This window comes from Anolis sagrei, chromosome 1, assembly GCF_037176765.1.
Source record: "Anolis sagrei isolate rAnoSag1 chromosome 1, rAnoSag1.mat, whole genome shotgun sequence".
In the NCBI taxonomy this organism is placed as follows: domain Eukaryota; kingdom Metazoa; phylum Chordata; class Lepidosauria; order Squamata; family Dactyloidae; genus Anolis; species Anolis sagrei.
In genome coordinates, this window is record NC_090021.1 from 193,426,946 (window position 1) to 193,453,182 (window position 26,237).

At 42.1% G+C, this 26,237-nt stretch overlaps 1 protein-coding gene across 3 annotated transcripts in view; it reads right to left on the reverse strand.

Moving 5' to 3' along the window:
- Window positions 1-14,661, reverse strand: part of ITGA6 (integrin subunit alpha 6) — an 80,477-nt gene extending 65,816 nt beyond the window's left edge. For all 3 annotated transcript variants that reach the window (XM_060779116.2, XM_060779133.2, XM_060779123.2), the window contains exon 1: window positions 14,382-14,661. In XM_060779116.2, coding sequence (XP_060635099.2) covers window positions 14,382-14,548 — 167 coding nt within the window. In that variant the 5' untranslated portion in view covers window positions 14,549-14,661. The remainder of the gene's footprint in view (window positions 1-14,381) is intronic.
- Between the last annotated feature and the right edge of the window lie 11,576 nt (window positions 14,662-26,237).

The following is a 26,237-nucleotide window of genomic DNA, read 5'->3' on the forward strand; positions in this document are numbered from 1 at the left end:
CACTGGTATTGAGAAGCAGTCTGCCTCCAATGCTGGAGATAATAAATAGCCATTCTGGCTAACAGCCATTGATGGCTTTGTCCTTCATAGGACACTTTCAAGTACCTCACAAGTCCTTTATTCAATATAAATTGATCTGGAGAGTCCTCCTAGCCATTTACAATGATTAGCATGATCACACAGTTCACTTTCCAATGCGCTCTGGATTTTTAATACACAGAGTTTTTCAAAGTAGGGAAGAGCACTCAAGCTGTGCAAAGGGAGCACGTAAAGGGATAACTCAACTTTCTGAGGCAATTTCATGGGTTCCTGAATTAAGAAGCATCCTTATGCTTTTATCCATAGAAATTGCAGACTTGAAATATAGGTTGAGTGTCCTTAACTGAGAATACCAAAATTTGAAATATTGCAATACTGTCCTCGCATTGGTAGCAAAGATAGTGACTCCTGTGCTTTCCAATGTATCAATGTACACAAACTTTATTTCACGCACAAAAATATTAAACATATTGTATAAAATTGTCTTCAAGCTATGCGTAAAAGGCAGTGGTTCCCAACCTTATTTTGACTCAGGACCACTTGACCAGGGACCACTCTCCAACATTAGTACCAAAAGGGTTACAAATCAGTTTTTGGTCAACTTTAGATTTGAGGGAGAGCAAGAGGAGAGCCTAGCACTGCAAGAACCTCAGGAAGTACATATCTAGCATAGCTTTTTCCCTAATCCACTACTTTTTCATGTGTAGGAAGAAATTGATAGGGAAAGACGTAAACGCTTCCAAGAAGTGTTTCCTTCCATGGACACATATCTAACATAGTGGTTCCCAACTTTTTTTTTGACCAGGGACCACTTTGACCAGGGACCACTCTCCAACATTAGTACCAAAAGGGTTATGGATTGGTTTTTGGTCAACTTTAGATTTGGTTTGGTTATTTGGGTTGCTGATTCAGAAAATTACATTGGATAGACCATGTCAGCTCTAGTTTTTGATACAGAACATATGCCATCCAGTAGTCGCCATCTCCTCACCTACAGAAAACCATATTTAACAATCTAGAGCTGATGTGGCAGTAGTAATCTTGTGTGGCTTGTCAGCCTCTCAACTTCCGACATCCCCATTGCCTCAGCACTATAAGAGGGTTTCATGTGACCAGTCACTCTCTTTGTGACTTGGTTTCGAGGCAATGGTGTAGTAATGGTGAGGCACGGACCATATTTTTGTTCTTGGGGACCACTTGTTGTCCACGGACCACAGGCTGGGAACCACTAGTATAAGGTAAGGCCAGTATTCCAAAAACATTTTAAAACTCTGAAATATGAAACACTTCTAGTCCCAAGCATTTTGGACAAGGGATACTCAACTTGTTTATAGCATGGGAGTAATAAAAGCAATGGAGCTCAAAATATCCATATGGGGTTAGTTCACACACAAAACACAACTGCACCATGGAAAAGAAACTACTGAAAACCTGAGACACTACGGATGTAGGACTACCCATTTTCTCAGAAAGCCATAGCTTCTGTGGCACATTTCTCCTGAAGACGTCATAAATGCACAGTATCGGCTTCAACCTTTTCCAGATTCATGTCCGCCCCCCAGGTGCCTTGCTGCCACCCCCTCATCTTAGCAAACCACGCATGAAAGGGCTGCAGCTGTATCTCGCAAGGCTTGTTTTTCAGCTACAAAGGGCTATTGAAGAGGGTTATTCTTTCCCTGAGCAAGATAGATATTTGATATACTTTTCTCCCCTGTCCATCCACTCCAGTTCCCTTAGATTTTGCAGGTGCAGAAGTGACCTTACACTTTTCAAATACCGGGAAAACAAAGTGTCTCAAAGTGGGAGCATACAGGATCTTCACATCAAGAAATATTACGGAAAGGTAGGATAAGATTAACAATATCAGGGATAAAAATAGTGCATCCATTCTCAATCTGCTTCCCTCTTTCCCAACCAGGCAAAGCCAATGTCCAGGATAGATGAATGAATGGGAACTGTAGTCCAAGACTTCTGGAGGGCAATGTCTGGCACAAACCCATGTTGCTCCCTACGTGAATTCTTTGAGGCTCTGCATAACAAACAATACATTCATGAACATTCAATTACTACATAACTTACCCTGACACTTTATAAACATAACACTTCACTCTCAGTTCACTGCCACTAACCATTCCACACTTCCTTAGTAAATCCTCCCTCAGGAGGAACTAATTAAAATCAATTAAGTTAGACATTTTCTAATGAAAAGGGGCAACATATTTAAATCTATTTTTAAATTTACTGATTAATGTTGGAAATTCATTTCATTAATCAAGAAAGATTAAATGAAATTTAAGTTATTAATTAATTATGTGGGAAACCATGCCAAAGAGCCAGCAAACTGGGTATTTCGCAGCCAGTTCTTTACCCAAACCCTAAGTCATTTGGTTTTTTTTGGGGGGGGGGGGGTATATTTCTTGCTTTTCAACAACCATACTGTTAGTGTATTAATGATATATTTTATGATATATGTTTTATGTTCACTCATGTCTTAGTTTATTGTCTACCTTGGTTTATTACTACTTAGTCCCCATTTCAACATTTAATTTTTAAGTTTACTGTTATTACTGTGTATTATTTTGTATTACTCCTGATGTTGTTTGTACTTTGTAAGGCACTGAATGTTTGCCTGTTTCTGTGTGTGAGTCCCTTTTGGGAGAGACAGTGGTCTAGAAATAAAGTATTATTATTATTATTATTATTATTACGTAGCAAGAGTCAAAGCATTTACTCTAGAGTAGTTTTGTGGGATTAATTAACTTGAGCATTTTTGACGCTAGGGTTTTCAGCAAATGATCCTCCATGCACACTGTTTCTGCACATAATAACGAATCCGTTTTACCAAAACTAGACATTTCTTTATGTCTATAAAACATTTAAAATTCCAGAAATAACATTAGAAATCCGCGTGAATTGAAGGCTAAACCATTAAAGAAATTAAGGAGGGGGAAATGAAATCATTGATAGCATTTTCTAGCTTCATTTTAGAGTCTTTTAAGTGAAACTTTGAGCCCTTCCACACATCCGAATAAAATCCCATGTTTTCTGGTTTGAACGGATATATATAGCAGTGTGGACTCAGATAACTAGTTCAAAGCAGATATTGGGGGACTTTCTGCCTTGATATTCTGGGTTATATAGCTGTGTGGAAGGGCCCTGAGATGGCCATTTAGTATGAACGTAATACTTCGTTTTTTTTCATCTCTCATAAGCCAGCATGATGTGATGGTTTGAATATGACTACAATTCTGGAAACAATGGTTCAAATCTCCACTTGCCGATGGAAAGCTCCTCAGTGACTTTGGGCACTGCATTCTCTCAACCTCAGAGGGTGGCAATGAACAAATTTGTCATAAAAGACCTGTGATAGGGTCACCATATGTCAAAAATATATTGAAGGGACACATAAACACTAGGCCTGGGTAACAACGGAAAAATTTGTTTCTAAAATCAATTCGTTTTTTGGGTTTTTTTGCGTTTCGTTATTTAAAATAATTACAAAATTTTCCTTTTAAAAAGTTCGATATTTACGAAATTTCGTAAATGTGAAAAAAAAATACAAAACATTAATGAATCGATTTCCGAAACAATAACGAATCGATTCGTTAATGGCGGACGCGACCGCGAAATACGCTAAAAAACCTCCAAAAACTTCTGAAGCTTCCCTCTCCCTCTGTTCTTGACTGTTGGTGTGATATTATAATTTTTTTTCACTAATTAAACAAAAAACTTGCCCCAGACATGCAGAAATAATAACGAAACGACCTCAGAACAATAACGAAACGAATACAATAACGAAATACGAAGCATTTACAAAACGTTTTTGAAAATTCGTTTTTTAAAAAAATTGCTCCAGAATGGTTCGTTATCGTTTTGTAATTTAAAAAAATAACGAATTATTAACGAATTACGAATTAACGAAACGAAACCGCCCAGCCCTAATAAACACAGTATCTAACTGAATTAGATTTTTAGCTTTAATAATAATTAACTAAAAGCATTAGACCTTTCCTACTACCTTCCTTTCTCTGTTTACAAAGTTGTAAACAAGTCATCAAATAAAACAGAACAATATAAATAAATCAACAAAATCTTAGCGTTTTGTGTGTATAGACATATAAATAAATATGCCAAAAATGTCTAACTAATTTTAGCAAATTGTTTATAAGGAACATTTTCTGGTATTACACCGGGTCCAAAGAGTTCATGTGACCTTGAGTAATATAAGATTGAAGAAGGGAATGTAGCCAGATGGGCAGACTTTAGACTTAGAGTATCTAATTTATTTTCCACTAGAAACATGGAGGAAACAGATGCAAAACTGTGGTTCAGGCAGGGGGGCAGTGGATTGCAGAGCAGGTGCCTCTGAGCACATGATCAACCCAGGAATTTATACTGAATTCCAGAGCTGGAGCGGCTGCACAAATCTTGTTACACACAAACCTGTTCCTATTTCTCCCTACGTTTTCATGCTATCAGAAGCCCAATTTAGGAGGTGTAGTTGCTGCTACTGTTCAATCACCTCAAGCCTTTGCTAATCTTCTGCAAATAACCCAGAGATCTACCAGCAGATCACAGTCCACATTCTCCTTACTATTTGTCAATGGGAAGAAGAACAGGAGTTTTAGATCCTGATGGGGTAGAGCAGTGGTTCTCAACCTGTGAGTCCCCAGGTGTTTTGGCCTATAACTCCAAGAAATCCCAATCAGTTTACCAGCTGTTAGGATTTCTGGAAGTTGAAGGCCAAAACATCTGGGGCCCACAGGTTGAGAACCACTGGGATAGAGGAAAGGGGCATAATAAATTCCTTTAGGGAAAAACTGGAAAATCACAGTCTCTTTGCTTTTCTCATCTCATACAATTATTATGAGGATAGAGTGAGCTGCAACCTGTCCTTGAGAATTGCTGAAGAACAAACACTAATTTTCAATAACCAATTAGGCTCTTAGTTTGCAATACAAGATATAATTATCCTATACTGGGACAAAAGGAAGGATATACATGATATAAATAAATGAAGGAATATTTTTGTAGCTTCTCCAAGAAAATTGCCAAAAACTCTGATAAAGGATGCACTTACACTGTAGCATTAATGCAGTTTGTGTTGGAAATAGCAACCTTCTCAAGCCTCCACTACTTATTTGTTATGTATATAATTGCTTTCAGTATTGCATGTGTGTATATTGGTATGCAATTCTACTTTGACTCTTGGTTGTGGGAGTGGCTGCAGTCCATGTGATCAGAACTGGGCTTGTTCAGAACTCAGACTCCAGTTTAAAATAGTTGGACTTCAGTAGGAACAGTATGCTTAGAGACCCCATTGGATTTTCAGACTAGACAGAGACTCTATTAGACTCTCAGAACAGAGAAATTCTTTGGACTATGGACTACTGATTATGAGAAAAATGCCCTGTGTTACCTACATAGAGGAACTACTTCAAATCCTATTGTAACCAACTGGATTGTGCACTGTCTGTTTTTGATAAGGCCAACTGGCTAATCAATAAAATTGTTGTTGTTATTGTAACTGGATTGTTAAGAAAAGTACCTGTATGCTGAATATATGAAGTTTGTGAGTAAACCAACTATGTTACTTTTAAAGAAATCTACTTCTTTTTGTCTCTTGAGAGCATGATATAAAGGCAAATATATTTTAAAGGAGAGTAGATTTTTTGGGCAACTAAAAAAAAAACTTCTGAAACTCTGCTATATATATAATATGAATGCTGGCGAGTGCCATTTTCCCAAAAGGTTATGATTCTAACAGGTCATGCTTTTACCAAGAGGTTATGGCATAATTTTTCAAAAGGTCATGCCTTTCCTAAAATCATAAAATCTCCAAAAAGGTTATGGAGATTTCTATTTCCCAAAAATTTGATGGTACTTTAACTGCTATGGCTCATTGCCATGAAGTCACAGCAGCTGTAACTTGGTGAGGCATCAGGACTCTTTGACAGAGGCAGCTAAAGACCTTGTTAAACTATGATTCCCATGATTCCATAACATAAAACCATGCCAAGTAAAGTGATATCAAACTTTATTAATTCTACTTTTACATGCGTTCAAAGAGAAGATTTAAAGAAATATATGAAATGATATGCCAAAAATTAATGGCAAGATTATAAATCCATTCAGCAACAGCCTAACAATTAAAGATACTCTACTTTCTTAGGAACCTGGAAACTCCGTTTCTGACATCTGCTTGGAGCTAACAACAGTTATGTAACAAAAGTTCTAAGCACTTCACATTGTTAATTTGTTGTTAGCTGCTGTCAACTCAACGACTACCTGTAATCTTTACAACAATCCAATGAGGTGAGTTTGGATTACTTCCCATATTGCCAATGAGATCATAGGGGTGGGATTCTGCTTTCTGGTAACAACAACCACATTTAACGTCAAGATAGGAAGGTTCTCAGAATCCATTAGCTACCAGATCCAGCATGTCTGTGCATGGAAAAGGTGAAAGATGAGGGGTGGATAGCCACAGTTTGCAGATGCTAATGTACTTAATCTTTGGATTTGCCTACTGCCTAGCTTTTGAGGAAAAATAAGTCTAGCCAGGCTTATTTAAAACCCTTCAGAAACTTCATCTGAATATCCACCAGACAGATATTTTGGTAAATAAAGATAGCTGAATTCCTATGCAATTAACCCAGTCATTATACTTGTCTAAATAGTTTCCATCCGCTTTCTAAAAACACACAAACAAAATCCACAGACAGATCTACAGAAGTGTTCAAGGCACGGGCAAGTGTGAGATGTGACTCTGGCCAATCTTTTCTAGTTCTTCTAGAATCTTCACATATTCAGCTGGGCTGCATGGGCTTGGAACACTATGGAAGCTCTCATCCAACAGATCCGGAAGACATAGGGTTTGACTTTTGACACTACCATGTAAGGGGAATTTTGTCACTGCATACACCCATACAGTATAAAGTTCTGCAGGCAAGACAAAGCTGATTATGTGAAACCAAGATAAGAATTTTGATCCATTTTTGTTATCATATGCTATCCAAAGATGAGACAAAGAAGGAAGAGAACTACCGACTGTTGTTACTTGCTTGTAACTACCATATATGCTATTTTTAAAAGAACTGTGCAATACAATATATAGCTATAAATACAGTGTGTTTTCAAAGGCTTTCACTGGATTGTTGTGAGTTTTCCGGGCTTTATGGCCATATTCCAGAAGCATTATCTCCTGATGTTTCTTGCATATGTATGGCAGGCATCCTCTGAGGATGCCTGCCATAGATGTAGGCAAAATGTCAGGAGAGAATGCTTCTGGAACATGGCCACACAGCCCGGAAAACTCACAACAACCCTATAAATACAGTATTTGTGTCGTCATTACAACATACCAGCACAAGGCAATAACTTTCTTTCTTCATTCATAAATGTGGACTTGCCCGATATTACACAACACACATCCTGGGTAAAATGTTAGCTATTCAGGTAGTGACAAATATGTAACAGTCTATTATATAGAAACAACCAACATTAACCTATTGAGAAACTATTTCACATATAATAAAGCATGAATAATGCTCTTACATTACATTTCCTTCTGATCTCACCATTTACTCTCCAACTGCCACCATATCCATCTGTATACCCTGCTGCCAATTTATGTTACTATTTCTTGCATAGGCTGAAGAGGCCTCTAGATCAGATAAACAAATGCCATGACAGATTTACTTAAGATGACACTAGACTGGCAACCGTTCAGTTAGAACAGGCAAACATGTTTCTCTCATAGATTTTAAATACCACCTGTTATCAACCCAGTCCATACAAGTTAAGAGCTGTGGAAAGTGTACTCTAACAGATCTGGAGGCTGCCAAGTTGCCCATCCCTTCAAGAGACTAGAGAAGTTCCTGCAAATGAATCTAGTACTATTGCATATTACCTCAAGTCCACTGTTCTTATCCCAAATGCAAATACATATTTGGGTGAATTTAATTTATTGTCATGGATTTAACTAGCAAATGGGTGTGTTAAATTAAAATAAATGATCCACTGGCAGAGTTTGAGGCATGCTCTTTGAGGCACCCTGAGAAACCTGTGCCCCTCTCCAGACATTACTGAGACAACCTCACAAGGCTGCCCAGCAGTGAGGGATGACATTAATAGCAGCTCATTTGGAGGGTCGTAATTGTCCAATGTCTGTTTTGGCACCTCCCCTGGCATATATACTCACAGAAAAGGAAAGTTACTAGGGGAAAAAAATTCACAGTCCAAAGGCAAGTTGATAACTGTTGGGTGGAAGCCAGGAGTGGCATGAGTCAGCCGCACCCAGAGGAAGCACATGTTCACACTTGTGGCAGCTCACCCAAGCCTCCAGGACAAAGAAAAGCAGGAGTTCCTCCTCTTTTCTTCAGCTCTGGAATGAAATGCATTTCATCTATTACTTCTCTATGTACTAATGATCTTGATACCCTGCTTTCCTTCCCAGGAGCTCCTCTCCAGTTGCTTTATCTTTGCAACAACCTCCCTTTAAGGTGAGTCAGTCTGAAAGAGGCTCAAGGCTGTCCAGTATGTTCCATAGGTTGGGCCCCTTCCACACAGCTAAATAAAATACATTATCTACTTTGAACTGAGTATGGACTCAGAAAACCCAGTTCAAAGCAGATATTGTGGGATTTTCTGGATTAATATTCTGGGTTATATGGCTGTGTGGAAGGGCCCTTAGTCAGTAGGAACTTGAGCTCAGATCTCTGAAGTCCAACAGACTGAGGAGTAGGGTTCATGTGACCCTTTGTTCCTAACTAGTACCTAATGGACAAGAGATGCTTTTACTCTTATTAACTAACTTCAATCTCTTCCACATTCGTGTTGTTGAGAATCACAAGATAGGAGAAAGCTATGAACAACATCTTGAGCACTTTGGAGGAAAGACTGGAAGTAACTCACATAATCAATCTTCCTAACCCATCCTGTGTAGCATCATGAATATCTTCACTAGGCAATTAATACATGTAAGGTCTGTATGAATGGGACAGAAGTTGGTTAGGCAAAGAGATCTTCATCCTGATTAATGTTGGGTTTAGTGGAGTCAGAGCTTCTCTAGAGTTTTAACCCAAGGACATTCTGACAAGCCGAAACAGTATCTGCACTTCCCTTGGACTGCTTGATTCCTCCTGGGTTTAGCTGCAACCATCACAACAGCTGGAGGGGAAATGGATATTCTCATCAAGTGTACTGTTATGAAGCATCTCTATTGGATCCAAACAAAACCCATTTAAGATATCAAGATCAAGCCACAGATGCAAGCAAAACTTCAGGAGAAAATAATAAAATAATAATAAAACTTTATTTGTATACTGCTCCATCTCCCCAAAGGGACTCAGGATGGTTTCCAACATATAAGGAAAACATTCAATTTCCAAAAAGAAAACCATACAGACAATTGCATCCAAATAAACACATTTGAGGATAAAATACAACCTAATTTAACTTCACAAACAAAATAACAAACACTAAAAGCATCACAAAATACCAAATGCCTGTTAAACACTCTACAAAATAAAATAATAAAAAACACATTTCATTGTAGCTGCATCAGTAGAGGTTCAACAAACCAATAGCCAGGATTACAAAATGAACATGGCCAACTATTAAAGGGCTGGGCAAGCGATAGTGCAAACAGTGTATCATAGGGCCGGGGAAGTGGATGAAGTGATAGAACATGTCCATACAGGTCAGAAACTACATAACATCCCAAGGCCCATTACTTTTACAAAATATCTGCTTCAGCCCAAGAGGAACACTAGCTAGAACTGTTTTGTTGATGTGGTTCCACCCAGCCACCTATCAGTGTATCTACACTATAAAAATAATGCAATGTGGCACCCCTTTAAACTGCCATGGCTCAATGCTATGAAATCATGGGAGTTGTAGCTTTGCAAGATCTTCAGCCTTCCCTGCCAAAGAGTGTTAGTGCCCCCATCAAACTACAAGTCCCAGAATTCCACAGCATTGGGCCAGAGCAGTTAAAAGTAATGTCAAACTGTATTGATCCTACAGTGAAGATGCAGCCTCAGAGTCAACCCTATCAACTATCCCAAATTCTACCCTGTAGAACGAATGCAGTTGGATGGCACTTCAACAGCCATTACATGTTAATGAGGAAGAAGACATGAAAGCAAGGAAAGGCTGACATTGCATGCTTATGTCTAATGCTGCATGGGTTTGAAACACACAGCTGGCATGAGCCCCATGCTGCATTCAATCTGCTGTTTAGACAAGGCATGGACAAACATAGGCCGTCCAGGTGTTTTGGACTTGAAATCCCAACCACTTTACCAACCGTTAGGAATTGTGGGAACTGAAGTGCTAAACACCTGGAGGGACAAAGTTTGCCCATGTCTGGTATTTCACTTGATAACTTTCCTAACAGGATTGTTATGAGAGCCTCCTGCTACATAATTTACACGTTGTTGTTGTTTATTCATTCAGTTGCTTCCGACTCTTTGTGACCTCATGGACCAGCCCACACCAGAGCTCCCTGTTGCCCGTCACCACCCCCAGCTCCTTCAGAGTCAAGCCAGTCACTTCAAGGATACCATCCATCCATCCTGCCCTTGGTCGGCCCCTCTTCCTTTTTCCTTCCATTTTCCCCAGCATCATTGTCTTCTCCAAGCTTTCCTGTCTTCTCATGATGTGACCAAAGTACTTCATTTTTGCCCCTAATATCCTTCCCTCCAATAAGCACTCGGGCTTTATTTCCTGGAGTATGGGCCAGTTGGATCTTCTTCCAATCCAAGGTACTCTCTGAATTTTCCTCCAACACCACAGTTCAAAACCATCTATCTTCCTTTGCTCAGCCTTCCTTATGATCCAGCTCTCGTATCCATAATTACTATGGGGAATACCACTGCTTTAACTATGCAGATCTTCATTGCCAGTATGATATCTCTACTCTTCACTATTTTATCTGCGTCTGCAGTAATCTTTGCACCTAGATATACAAAGTCTCTCACTGCCTCCACATTTTCTTCCTCTATTTGCCAGTTGTCAATCAGTCTGATTGCCATAATCTTGGTTTTTTATGTTTAACTGCAACCCAGCTTTTGTACTTTCTTCTTTCATCTTGATTAGAAGGCTCCTCAGCTCCTCCTTGCTTTCAGCCATCGAAGCAAGGAGCCCCCGGTGGTGCAGTTGGTTAAACCCCTGAGCTGGCAGGACTGAAGACCGACAGGGGAGAGGCGGATGAGCTCCTTTTGTCAGCTCCAGCTCCTCGTGCAGGGACATGAGAGAAGCCTCCCACATGGATGATAAAAACATCAAATCATCCAGGCATCCCCTGGGCCATGTCCTTGCAGACAGCCAATTCTCTCACACCAGAAGCGACTAACAGTTTCTCAAGTCGCTCCTGACACAACAAAAAAAAAACGCCATCAAAGTGGTATCATCTGCATATCTCAGGTTGTTAATGTTTTTTTCCAGCATTTTTAACTCCAGCCATGGATTCGTCAAGACCCGCACGTTGCATGATGTGTTCTGCATACAAGTTGAATAGGTTGGGTGAGAGTATGCAGCCCTGCTGTACTCCTTTCCCAATCTTGAACCAGTCTGTTGTTCCCTGGTCTGTTCTTACTGTTGCTTCTTGGTCCATATACAGATTCCTCAGGATAATTTATGCTACAACACCTTTAAAACTCCCTCCCTGAAATGAAGTGCATAAACCAGCAACATGATGAAAAGAAACTGAAGTCAAAAGTCTCCTGGTCGCTCAAGAGAACCATATCTGAAGACACCACAGAGAAGGAAAGGCTTCCTCCTTCTCCTCCCACTGTGTTTCATCTTCTGCTCTCAGTGGTGGCACAGTGGTTAAACCCCTGTGCCGGCAGGACTGAAGACCGACAGGTCGCAGGTTCGAATCTGGGGAGAGGCGGATGAGCTCCCTCTATCAGCTCCAGCTCCTCATGCGGGGACATGAGAGAAGCCTCCCACAAGGATGATTAAAACATCAAATCATCCGGGCGTCCTCTGTCCTTGCAGATGGCCAATTCTCTCACACACTTGCAGTTTCTCAAATTGCTTCTGACACGACCAAAAAAAGTGGTGACGCAGTGGGTTAAACCCTTGTGCCTGCAGGGCTGCTGACCAACAAAACGAAGGTTCCAATCCGAGGAGAGTGGGTTGAGCTCCCTCTGTCAGCTCCAGCTCCACATGCGGGGAGATGAGAGAAGCCTCCCACAAGGATGGTAAAACATCAAAACATCTGGGCATTCCCTGGGCAATGTCCTTGCAGACTGCCAATTCTCTCACGCCAAAAGTGACTTGCAGTTTCTCAAGTTGATCCTGACACTGAAAAAAATCTTCAAAGCAGGCACATTCCACCAGAGCCTTTCCACCTTGGCATCCTGTCTTTTCAAGTTGCTTTTCCTCCCAGGACAACCACCTCATTGGCTTGTTTTGGGCCCGCCTTTTGGCGCTGGGTTGCTGAGCTGACCTGCGAGGCTCGCCTTCCCTTCAGGGGAGGCTGCTTGTGTTGCTCTGCCCACACAACACACACCCAACACACACACACACCCTGAAGCCTTCACATTCTTGGTTAAGGATGCCAAGCCTATTGGGCTGGGCTGTTTTGTTGTGTTTTGAATCTGCTTCGGAATCTTGTTTCTTTTAATATGGCGCTGTGTGAAATCAGGTAGCACTTCCGGAAAACAAACGTTTTTGCAACATCTACAACAGGTAGGGGCAAACTTCGGCCCTCCTGGTGTTTTGGACTTCAACTCCCACAATTCCTTATTGTGGGAGTTGAAGTCCAAAACACCAGGATGGCCGAAGTTTGCCCCTACCTGTTGTAGATGTTGCAAAACCTTTTGCTCGACGTTAGTTAGTAACCAGACAACACATTCCTCACAAAGCGCGGGAAAGGAGGGAAAAGAGCTCTGTGGAATTACCAACCGAGCCTCGAATACCGGGTTGAAACTGCTCTAAATGGAAAGCGTAGATACTAGGGTCATAGCTCTCAATGCTTGATCAGTCCCATGATTTTGCCTCCATTCCTCATCTGTTGTTGTTGTTTTTTTCTCCTCAGATCTGAGCATGCGCTTGCAAACAGGTGGCTTCTCCGAGGTTTCAGTTCAAATAAAACAGACGCAGCCAAACACTTAAGCACGACTTCCAGGGTTTTGTTTTTTTCCCCTTGTCAGGAGCGACTTGAGAAACTGCAAGTCGCTTTTGGTGTGAGAGAATTGGCCGTCTGCAAGGACGCTGCCCAGGGGACGCCCGGATGTTTTGATGTTTTACCCTCCTTGTGGGAGGCTTCTCTCAAGTCCCCGCGTGGGGAGCTGGAGCTGACAGAGGGAGCTCATCCGCGCTCTCCCCGGATTGGAACCTGCGACCTGTCGATCTTCAGTCCTGCCGGCACAAGGGTTTAACCCAGTGTGCCACCGGCGTTGGAAGGTAGGGATCAAGGCCCCACTCCGGCGGAAGTGGGTCCAGCCTCTCCCCTTCCCTCCTTCCACACCTCCCTTCCCAGAGATGGAAAAGGCGCGACTCAAAAGCCAAAAGAGTTTGGAGCCCAAGTTTCCAATCCTACACTCACAGAGAGCCCCCAAAGGCCATCCAGTCCAACCCTTTTCCCTGCAGGGAAAGAACAAGACGATCCCTTCAAAAATGCCAGCCTGATCTGCTTTTAGAAGTCCAAAAAAGCTCCCAAATTGCAACGCCTTGGTGGGACTGGTTCTAAATATAGGGGAAAACTCGTGGTTAGAGTGGGTCCAGCCTAAAAAGGATCAGGTGAGACTCAGGGCCCTTCCACACAGCCCTATATCCTAGGATATCAAGGCAGAAAATCCCAGAAGATCAGCCTGGAACTGGGTTAACTGAGGGTCCTTCCACACAGCCATATAACCCAGAAGATCAAGGCAGAAAATCCCCCAATATCTGCTTGGAACTGGATTATCCGAGGGTCCTTCCACACAGCCATATATCCCAGGATATCAAGGCAGATAATCCCACAAGATCAGCCTGGAACTGGGTTATCTGCGGGCCTTTCCACACAGCCATATAACCCAGAACATCAAGGCAGAAAATCCAATATCTGCTTTGAACTGACCCTTCCACACAGCCCTATATCCCAGGATATCAAGGCAGAAAATCCCACAAGATCTGCTTTGAACTGGGTTATCTGAGTCCACACTAATGTGGGGTTTCCTGCCTTGATGTACAAGGTCCTGGGAGCTCCCAATGGCCACCGCCATCCACGCCAACCTGGGCACTCAGGTCTGAGTTGGGCAGGAGTGAAGTCCAGCCAAGCAGCCTCTAGAGGTATGCAAAGGCAGAGACCTCTCTATCTATGTGTACACTCTGGTGCTCCTACTCACAGCCTCCTCTCCTGCGGCTCCAGCTGCCGGTGCATGGCCAGGGAGAAGCCGAAGAGGCTTCCGGGCTCGCCGCTCCACAAGACCACATTGCCGACGTCCAGGTTGAAGGCGAGCGCCAGCCCCGGGAGGAGGGACAGGTACAAGGCGGGCGGCGGCCGAGGCAGCATGCTTAAGGGTCCCTGGAAGGGCCGGAGTCCCGCGGAGGAGAAGAAGAAGAAGAAGAGGCCCCGGGCTCACGGCTGCCTCCCTCTCTCCCTCCCTCCCTCTGAATGAGCCCCTTGTTCTCTCCAGAGACTCGCTCCCAGTGACGAAGGAGGGGCCGAGCTCCGCCCCCACAAACAGGCGCCGCCCCCTTGAAACCTCGCCCCCAACCTCGCCTCGCACTCTGGAGCAGACCCACGAGAGTCAGGCGGATCCACTGCGCGGTCGGCGCTCCTCCAGGGACGGATCCCAGGGCTTGTTGGGGGTTTCAGGTGGGAAAGCAAAATCTACTTGGCAGCTCCCGTGTGGACGGGAATCAACCACACTATGATCATAATATCATAATCATAATAATACATTTTGGGTTGCTGTGACTTTTCCGGGCTGTCTGGCCATTTCCCAGAAGCATTATCTCCTGACGTTTCGCCCACATCTGTGGCAAACATCTTCTGAGGTTGTGAGGTCTGTTGGGAACTAGGCAAGTGGGATTCATATGCATGTGGAATAATGTCCAGGGTGGGAGAAAAGTATATGTATGACTTTTCCGGGCTGCGTGGCCATGTTCCAGAAGCATTCTCTCCTGACGTTTCGCCCACATCTATGGCAGGCATCCTCAGAGGTTGTCAGGTCTGTTTGAAACTAGGCAAGCGGGGTTTATATGCATGTGGAATAATGTCCAGGGTGGGAGAAAAGTATATGAGTTTTCCAGGCTGCGTAGCCATGACCCAGAAGCATTCTCTTCTGACGTTTCGCCCACATCTATGACAGACATCCTCAGAGGTTGTCAGGTCTGTTTGAAACTAGGCAAGTGGGGTTTATATGCATGTGGAATAATGTCCAGGGTGGGAAAAAAGTATATGAGTTTTCCGGGCTGCGTGGCCATGTTCCAGAAGGATTCTCTCCTGACGTTTCGCCCACATCTATGGCAAGCATCCTCAGAGGATGTCAGGTCTGTTGGAAACTAGGCAAGTGGGATTCATATATCTGTGGAATAATGTCCGGGGGGGGGGCGGGGGGGGGGGCGGAAACAACTCTTGTCTCTTTGAGGCAAGTGTGAATGTTGCAATTAATCACCTTGATTAGCATTGAATAGCCTTGCAGCTTCAAAGCCTGGCTGCATCCTGGCTCAAAGAACTGAACTCACGGTGGTACCAAAGAATAAGTCCATTAACTCCTCTATGTGGCAGCCTTTTGACTATTTGGAAACCACTGTCTCTCCAACCCCCTCCTTTTATGTCCCTTCACCCAAAGAGGGTTGATTGACAGGAAGAGAAGGACGGGCCTTTTCTGTGGGAGTTGTGGAATTCCATCCCACTGAGGCGAAGACTAGCTTCACCCTTCATTGCATGTGAAGTGAACCATGAAAATATTATTTTTCTGCTTGGGATGGCATGATCCTTAAAATAGGTTTTAATTCTAATGCTTTTAATATATAGTTTTAATCTAGTGTTGATTTTTATGTTTTATTCAGTGTTATTCTTTCTTTGTAAGCTGCTTTAGAGGAACTTGTTGGAGTTGAAAATCTTATCCACTGGGATACGGTTCCAGTATGCCAAAATTTATGTATACTCAAGTCATTATATGCAATGACATAGTTCAGTGGTTCTCAACCTCCCTAATGCCACAACCTCTTAATACAGTTCCTCATGTTGTGGTCACCCCCAACCATAACATTATTTACGTTGCTACTTCATAACTAATTTTACTACTGTTATGAATCGTAAGGTAAAATATCTGATTGCAGGGTGTATTTTAATTCACTGGACCAAATTTGGCACACATACCTGATGCGCCCAAATTTGAATAGTGATGGGGTGGGGGTGGGGATTGATTTTGTCATTTGGGAGTTGTAGTTGCTGGGATTCATAGTTCACCTACAATCAAAGAGCATTTTGAACTCCACCAATGATGGAATTGAACCAAACTTGGCACACAGAACTCCCATGACCAACAGAAAATACTGGAAGGGTTTGGTGGGCATTGACCTTGAGTTTGGGAGTTGTAGTTCACCTATATCCAGAGAGCACTGTGGACTCAAACAATCATGGATCTGGACCAAACTAGGCACAGATACTCAATATGCCCAAATATGAACACTGGTGGAGTTTGGGGAAAATAGACCTTGACATTTAAGAGTTGTAGTTGCTGGGATTTATAGTTCACCTACAACCAAAGAGCATCCTGAACCCCACCAATGATAGAATTGGGCCAAACTTCCCACACAGAACCCCCATGAACAACAGAAAATACCATGTTTTCTGATGGTCTTTATCAACCCCTCTGACATCCCCTCCCCACTCACCCAGGCGTCCCTACCCCCAGGTTGAGAAATGCTGGAATAGTAAAATTGGGTTCCCTTCTATAAAATAGCAAAATTGAAGTGTATGTGTGTGTGAATATTTACTAGACGTGGAAGGTTGAATACTTGGATATGGGGATTCTCTCATATGTGTGTTTATTTCTTACCATACACAGTTTCAGTCCCCTTTTGCCTTCACAATAATCATGAAAGGCTATTTCAAAGACAGCAGCTCTCCCATGGTCACACATTGAGCTTCAAGGCTGAGCAGTAATTTGAACTGGGATTTTCCCATCCTTGGCTGCCCTTCGAATCCCCAATCTGTACAACGCATTGGCTGTTAATGAGAGCTAGGCCACAACATGTCTCATGAATGAGCTCCTTGTGCTCGCTCAAGCCAAAAACCCAAAGCCAACATGAAACTCTGAGTGGTTCCACATCCTTTGCTAATAGGTATATCGGTGTTGTGTTGACCTTTTCTGCTGCAAATGCCTAAGGCAGTTTTCTCCAACTTGGCATCCTGTGTTTCCCAGTGTAATATGTCTTTTTCAAAGTTTTTAAGGTGTTGTATTGATCTAATGGAACTATTCCATATTACTTTATTGTTCTTTTAATTGCACGTTCTTCATTGTTTTAATATTCTGAATAGTTGAATAAAGACAGTCCTTATGCTCTTAAGTTGAATTTGTATGTAAGTCAGAACAGATACATTTTAAAGTGTAGTTCCATATGTATTGCTGGAGCATGTAAAATCAGTTAGTGAGTGTGTTAACTGAGAAAGTTAATTGGTTGGGCTACACCCAAGAAATTAGCTGAGTCTGGGAGTTTAGGCAACAGTTACATTTTAAGGTTTTCTGTGCAAGAGCTTACCAAGGCAGTTAATATTTTCTGCTTCTGGGCTGCTAGAAGATGATCCTTCATATGGACACCTAAAGACCATTTGAATCTCTCTCAAAGGACATTGTGTGAGTCAATGTAACTGTTCACATGACTATATATATGTTGCTCTGCATAACAAAGAGTAAACACCTTATTCTTTACTGATCATCAGCATATCTTTTCTCTAGCAAGACAGTGTGTGGACTGGTAAAGATGTGAACTACGCGTGATTTTCATTCCGCCACATATATTACCTTTAGATAGCACAGGGAAGGATTAACACCCTCTAGTATTTGTTTTGCTGTCTGTGCCTCTGTTCAGAAGATTTCTGGCTCTCTGATCATTGGATTTTGAAAATTTTGGCTTGTTGTGGAAACAAAGGTTAGAGATAAAGTGTCCGTGGAGGCACCTTTTCCCCATGATAACAACAAGGACTGAATTTCCCTTCCTAGGGGTAGATTTCTCTCATTTCATGTTGTCTCATCCCCATTCCTAACTAGGAGTCATTTGTAAGTCAAATGTTCCTAGCTTGGGAATAGCTTATACTAATGTTGAGTTGTTGTGAGTTTTCGGGACTGTATGGCCATGTTCCAGAAGCATTCTCTCCTGACATTTCACCTGCATCTATGGCAGGCATCCTCAGAGGTTGTGAAGTCACAACCTCTGAGGATGCCTGCCATAGGTGCAGGCAAAATGTCAAGAGAGAATGCTTCTGGAAAATGGCCAGACAGCCTGGAAAAGTCACTGCAACTCAAAATGAATTATTATAATTATGATTATGATTATTGTGATCATAGTGCGTGGCTGCACCCTGAGACATTGATTCCCGACCACACCGGAGCTGCAAAGTAGCTTACTTTCCCACCTGAAAACCCCAAAAAGCCCTGGGATCCGTCCCTGGAGGTGCGCCAACCCCACAGTGGATCACAACCTCTGAGGATGCCTGCCATAGATGCAGGCGAAACATCAGGAGAGAATGCTACTGGAACATGTCCATACAGCCCGGAAAACTCACAACAACCCAGTCATTCCGGCCATGAAAGCCTTCGACAATACATTGTACTAATGTTGTTCTTGTGTGTCTTTTTCGCTATATTATCCTTGAGTTAATTTGTAAGCTGCCTCTATTTGGAGGAATAAAGTTCATCTTCTCCCCCTTCATGGGGTTTTGCTGAAGACAGCTTTTGCTTGGCCCTTTTATTTGAAAGGCCAAGCGCTGGAGATGGATGAAGTCTTTGCAAAGTGATCTGGTTATTTACAAACTCATGGGTTTATCAAGAATATATAAAAGGCACAGCAGACAGATGGACTTCAGCCATGCTCGTTTGTCGCAGGAATTAGAGAAGTGTAGAGTGCCACATGCACCCTCTCCCCCCACCCAAAAAAAATACCAGATTTTATTCATGCCTTGATATTGTAATCAGAATGTTTTGTGTTTGTGTTTTCCCTTTGTTTCCATCTTTTCTACAACTTTAGATAATCCAGCTCTCACAAAAACAACAGAAACAGTAGCAGTCCCCACAGACCTGATATCTTTAGTGTTACCTTTTCATGATATAAATAGACATGATTTAGGTATGTGAGTTGATTTATTGCAGGCAAGCCCATTGCCATCATCTACACTTTGGTGCACCCTAATTAATCTTTCTACTTAGGCTACATTTATCTGCATGCTTTAATCAATAATTCTTTTCATTTGCGCTGCATAACCTCTGAAACCATATTTTATAGACACCGGAAAACATATACAGTCGTGATTAAATGGAAAAGATGTTTATGATTGACTGAATCTCCATTCATTTGAAGTCTTGATTTGTCCTATTTTCTCTGACACCCCCCCCCCCCCACACACACACACACACACCACCCAAGTGCACACACAACCCAACAAATAACTCTTTGGACCACAACACACACAAAATACCAATGCTTGGGGAAGTTACTTTTGAGGCTTGCTGGATAGGGGAGCTGTAGTTTTCCTGGGGCCCTTTCACACTGCAGAGTTATAGTGCCATTTTAGCTGCTATGGTTTTATCCTATGGAATCTGGAGTTTAGAAGGGCCTTTAGACTGCTTGGCCAGCCTCTGATCAAACTGCAAATCCCAGGATTCCATAGGATGTAGCCACAGCAGCTACAGTGGCATCACAGTACTATAATTGTGTAGTATTTATTGTAAGAATACCTTCTTTTTCATGTCAGGAGCAACTTGAGAAACTGCAAGTCACTTCTGGTGTGAGAGAATTGGCCGTCTGCAAGGACATTACCCAGGGGACGCCCGGATATTTGATGTTTTACCATCCTGGGGGAGGCTTAACTCATGTCCCCACATGGGGAGCTAGAGCTGATAGACAGGAGCTCACCCTGCCCCCCGGATTCGAACTGCCAACCTGTTGGTCGCAAATTCAGCCGGCACAAGGGTTTAACCCATTGCGCCATCCGGGGGCTCCATAGTAAGGATACTAAGCTTTTCTCAGTATTGTCAGCAACAGTCTGGGTGTGACTCTTCAGTCAGGAGCTTTTCCAGACAGATCAAGAAATGCTGGAGATCAAACCTAGCATCTTTTGTATGTAAAACATCTGGTCAGATATGGAGATACAACCTTTCTCAAATGACATTTTCTGGGTGGGAGAGGTTAACGGGAGCTATTGCAAGGAGATTAAGGAATAACACACGCACACGCACACGCACACGCCAGTTCTCCTGCTATGATCTCATCCTTGACTGCACCCTTATAGCTGTTATTTCTAGGAGATAGGGACATTGCCATATAGCATGCAATTATGCAATTACTGTAATACATTGCTTAATTTAGCCTTAAATTTAAAAAATAACAATATATTGCCATATGTAAGAGTCAGCTTGACGACAGTTAACAACAACACCCCCATGACAAGTAAGTATTTGAAAGCCCTATCTATTTTGGACACGAGTATGAGAACACCAAAAGCTTGAATAGAACAAAACCACAATGTGTCACCAACTGATGCTCATTCAGGCCCCACTGAACATGATGGATGTATCTCCTCATGCGGACACATCTGCACTAGTCAAATGTAATATACAGGACCACAACTGGAGTAGAGCCAATATGGATGAAATAAGTAATCTATCAATTCACACAGCCCAATGATGCATTACTCAGTGATGAGATGTTGTAATTTATTCACCCTCTTTTTCTTTTTGCTCCATCCTTTCTCATGGCGGGCGTTTTGTTACTTTATATTAAGAAAATAATTGTTACGAAGTCCAGGTGTTAGAAACCAGGTGCTTCCTTAGGGTACTCCTAACAACCCAACAGATGCATGTTATTCTGTTCTTTCCCCCCAAGTGTGATATAGATGAATTACCAAAACAGCTGAGATGCAAAGAAAAACAGATAAATCAGACATGGCCATGCTATTAGGAATGAGGGTCCAACAACCTCTAGAGTGTCCCTGTTTCTCATATCTGATATAAAGAAACAATAATAATGATAATAATAATACTTTATTTATACCCTGCCACCCTTCCCCAATGGATAACATGAGGCCAAGCCCCAAATAATTACAACAAATCAAAATAAAATACATAGAGCAAATAATAACATCAAATGAAATGTAAACAAAACAAATTAATACAAAATGAAATACAGAAAATGAAATGAGAAAACAAAGATAAACACAGCGGGCTGGCTGGGCAAGTTACAAGGGGTAGAATAAGATATAAAAGTATAAAAACCCTGGGTGAGATGGGTGAACAGGGGAAAGAAAACCAACTTCATGCTATTGGGCAGATCCTACAGTAATATGTAAATGCAGTAATTACTGTATTGTCGAAGGCTTTCATGGCCGGAATCACTGGGTTGTTGTAGGTTTTTTCGGGCTATATGGCCATGGTCTAGAGGCATTCTCTCCTGATGTTTTGCCTGCATCTATGGTAAGCATCCTCAGAGGTAGTGAGGTTCTCACTACCTCTGAGGATGCTTGCCATAGATGCAGGTGAAACGTCAGGAGAGAATGCCTCTAGACCATGGCCATATAGCCCGAAAAAACCTACAACAACACAGTAATTACTACATAACGTTATCATGTATCGAACTGCTTTTTCTGTCAATTTGTTGCAAAACATCATTAATTTGTAAAATCATAATATAATTTGTCATTTAATAGGCTTTTCCTTAATACTTATTATCCAACATTTTCGCTTATCCAACTTTCTGCCGGCCTGTTTATATTGGATAAGTGAGACTCTTACTGTATGATTTTATGATCCTAGGTTTGCTTCACTTGTTCTCCCCATGGCTGACGAGAGCTTAACAATGAAAGGGACTGTTCTTCGAATGTCTCCAGAAGCCAGGATGGAGTGCCACATTTGGCTCCAGCTCCCCATCCACCTTCCCCGCTCCCTTTAGAATGGACTATTTTATTTCAGTTTCAACCCTATCATTGGAGAAAGAATTCTCCCATTGATGAGGAAGGAAACCATTGCTGGCACGGCAGCAGGTCAATACGGAGCCCCAGCAGGCCCACGCCTTGCAAGCACAGTTTGGCAGGCAACCAACATGCCATTAATAAACTGGCAGCTGAAAAGCCACAGCAAGGACAGCAGAGCACAAGCTGGCAGAGAAGACTTACAGCTTCCCTTCGCTGAGAAGCCAGGCTGGGCAATGACCGTTTTCCCAAAACATATTTATTACCTTTTATTCCTCTAAATCCTTTTCTCCAAAGGTGGCTTGCAGTAAGAACAAAATATGACTCAAATACAATACAGTCACATAAAATAGAGACAAATTTGCATTCCACTCACATAAAATAAATTGCGACAAATTTGAAATGAAGGGGTATAGAACTGGAGGACTGCAATTCTCAGAAACAACGAGAATTGGCCGTCTGCAAGGACGTTGCCCATGGGACACACGGATGTTTTACCATGCTGTGGGAGGCTTCTCTCATGTCCCTACATGAGAAGCTGGAACTGACAGACAGGAGCTCACCACATTCCCTGGATTCGAACCTCTGAACTTTCGATCAGCAGTCTGGCAGGCACAAGGGTTTAACCCATTGCACCACCTCCATTATGATTATTAAAATGCTGTCTAGTGAATTATGAATGCTGTACTCCACGTTTTCCAAGTTCTGGTAGTATGTGTGTGCAAGCACATGTAAGTGCAGCAACAACTAAAATAACTTTATTACTGTCACTGACCAGCACAAAGTGGGGCACAAGCACCCTGGGAAGGGGAAACACAGCTCCCCAATGAAGTAGCTATTTAAAAACAGAAAACAGCATGTAAGTATAGAGGGAAAGATAGAGAAAATACTGTAGGTTGCAGCCAGACTTACGTCATGCTTGGAGTAGATCCACTGAAATCAATAAGAATTAGGCTAGTTTATGGATGTACTCTAAGCCAACTCAATAAAATCAGCCTTGTCAAAATGCCTGGTGGAATAAAATTGGTTTTCATCTTTTTCTGGAAAAAGGTGACCTTGACAAGCATCTCTGAGTCAGAAGCAGCACAAGAAGGCAATACAAACCTCTTATCCACAGATTTAATGTACCCACAGTTTTGCTGACACATGCTCCAAAAATAATTATTGCCCCCAGGAAGTGATTGTGGTCCTCTCTAGGTTCTTTGGTAAAAATTCTATGGTGGGTTTCCAGCTAAAATATAGGATTTGCTAATATCCACAGTTTCTGGTATCCACAAGGAATCTTGGAACATACTCATGGGGGTCCTACTATAGTGTCAACTCAAAGAAATCCCTGCTATGCCTTTTACATTCTGGTGTTATTCTGGGGTGAGCATCTTAGCTGGTGGATTCTGGGAGGTATAGTCTAAAATGTTACATTCTCAAATCCGGACAGTAAGATCTAATAGTCCAGTGGTTCCCAACCTGCAGGTCCCCAGATGTTTTGGCCTTCAACTCCCATAAATCCTATCAGCTGGTTAACTGGCTGAGATTTCTAGGATTTCTGGGAGTTGTAGGCCAAAACACCTGGCAACCCATAGGTTGAGAATCGCTATAGTAGTAGACTGTTATTTTTCTGTGCGCTGTGCCAGTCATTGTGGGGAACTTGTGGTTTTCCAAATGTTATAGGATTCAATTGCTTAGACCAGTGGTAAGGACTGATGGGAGTTGTCATCTTGTCATATGTAAGGTGAGTAAGTTACAGACTTCTCTAGCTATACTGTGCTAGAAATATGCAGGAGTCTGATTCGGTACCATTGTATGTTCTCCTGCCTTCACTCCTTTAGGTCATGATGGGCATTTCAGTTCATATATCTTCTACCAAAAGGTATTTGTAATGAGGACTGGATGTTAAAAAGTCCCACAAGTTGTTCTTCAATGTATGTCAACACTTGCCTCGTGTTGCTTCATGATCCAGCATGAAATGGACCGTGCTTCATTTCAGTTCACTCTCAACCACGACTTTGCACTGAAAGCACGCTGATAGTGTTTGAAGCTTCATGCATTCCTTCTTGTCCTGATACAGAGAAGACTGATGGATAAATAGCATGCGTCCCCTTCTGAGGTAGAACAACTAAAGGTCTGCATCAGCACATAGCAGAGCCTTGGACATGTTGGTAAATGAAGGCCCAAGCAGTTTGCACCAGCCCAGGGATTAATTTCCCTGTGTAAGCAAAACTTCCGCATTGTTGCCACTAGTTACCAGAGAAGCCGAGCTCCGTCAGATGGAGCAGGCAGTGGTTTTACGCAAGAATTTGGAGGTTCATAGATTTTTCAATATCCTCCCTTTTTCTGAGTATAGTTAAAAGGTCTAAATATCAGCAAAGGAATCATAACAAACAGCTTTCCTGACAATGAGCTGCAAACACACACAATTATTTGGTTTTAAGTGTGCATATGTTGCCACAGAAAACCTCTCAAAGCTGACATTCTTTTTTGGATTTTGGTTCTATGCATTTGGAGAAGATCTACAGAAAGAAGACTATGGAGTTATTACATTTGGAAGTGCCTGGGTTGGTAACATGGTTTTAAAGTTTTAGGATGGTATCAGTGTAATGCAGTAATGAGAACCAATTTTTTAATTAAGCTGGATTTTTTTTCAATAAAAGGGACAATTTAATTGAATTTATTTTTAACTTTCAGTACTATCCTTTTCAGATTCTTCCAGCCATCAAGATGTGCCTCTCTAAACACATATTTGCATCATTATTCCATGATTAAGTGCATACTTGAAATAGTCTTAGATTGAGGTAAGCAGAACATAGAATCATAGAGTTGGAAGGGACCTTGTGGGCCATCCAACCCCCTGCCAGGAAACAGGAAAATCGCATTCAAAGCACCCCGACAGATGGCCACCCAGCCTCTGTTTAAAAGCCTCCAAAGAAGGAGCCTCCACCACACTCTGGGACAGAGAGTTCCACTGCTGAACAGCTCTCTCAGTTAGGAAGTTCTTCCTCATGTTGAGATGGGATCTCCTTTCTTGTAGTTTGAAGCCATTGTTCCGCGTCCTAGTCTCCAGGGAAGCAGAAAACAAGCTTGGTCCCTCCTCCCTATGACTTCCCCTCACACACACACATATATGCACTTTACTACTGGTTTAGGATTGACTGCACTCCCTCATCTCTCTTTTAAAAACCGTATCCTACCTTGCTCATGCCAAGCATTTATTTTTTAATTTTTAAACTATTACATTTGGCCCGGTCATAGGTTTTTAAATCCTTGTGTGTTACTCTTTATTGGTTATTGTTTATATGTGATTTATATTAATTGTATTGTATTTATTGTTTTTGTTTATTGCTTTTCGTTTTATTGATGTGTTATTGGGCTTGGCCTCATGTAAGCTGCTCCGAGTCCCTTGGGGAGATGGTGGCAGGGTATAAATAAAGTAGTTATTATTATTATTATTATTATTATTATTATTATTATTATATACATTGACCTCATCATGTCTCCTCTCAGCCTTCTCTCCTGCAGGCTAAATGGTCTGCTGGTCAAATTCAGCCCTTTGGACCCCGACGTATGTACCCTGAAGTCCCCACAGCCTCCAGTCTCCCCTTTAAAAAAAACACAAATTTTCAGGTCCCCCCCCCCCCAAAGGCCAAAGGTGATCTAAAGAGCCTCAAATGCAACAATGTATCTCCTCTACCACCCAAAGCCCCTTTCCCACATCAAAAAACTGGGTGAAAATTATCCAAAGCGATGAGGAGAAACTGCTTCTATCTGCAGTTGCATACCACTTCTTTAGGGTATATCTACACTGTAGAATTAATACAGTTTGAGCCACTTTCATTGCCATGGCTCCATGCCGTGGAATCATGGGAGTTGTACTTTGGTGAGGCACCTGCACTATTTGGCAGAGAAGGCTAAAGACCTTGTAAAACTACAGCTCCCAGGATTCCATTGCACCAAGCCTTGGCAGTTAAATTGGTGTCAAACTGCATTAATTCTACATTGTAGATGCATCTTTGGACACTTGTAAGCAGATGTAAATTAGAAGCTGATGCACTGCAAGCTGGGGCAAAATTCC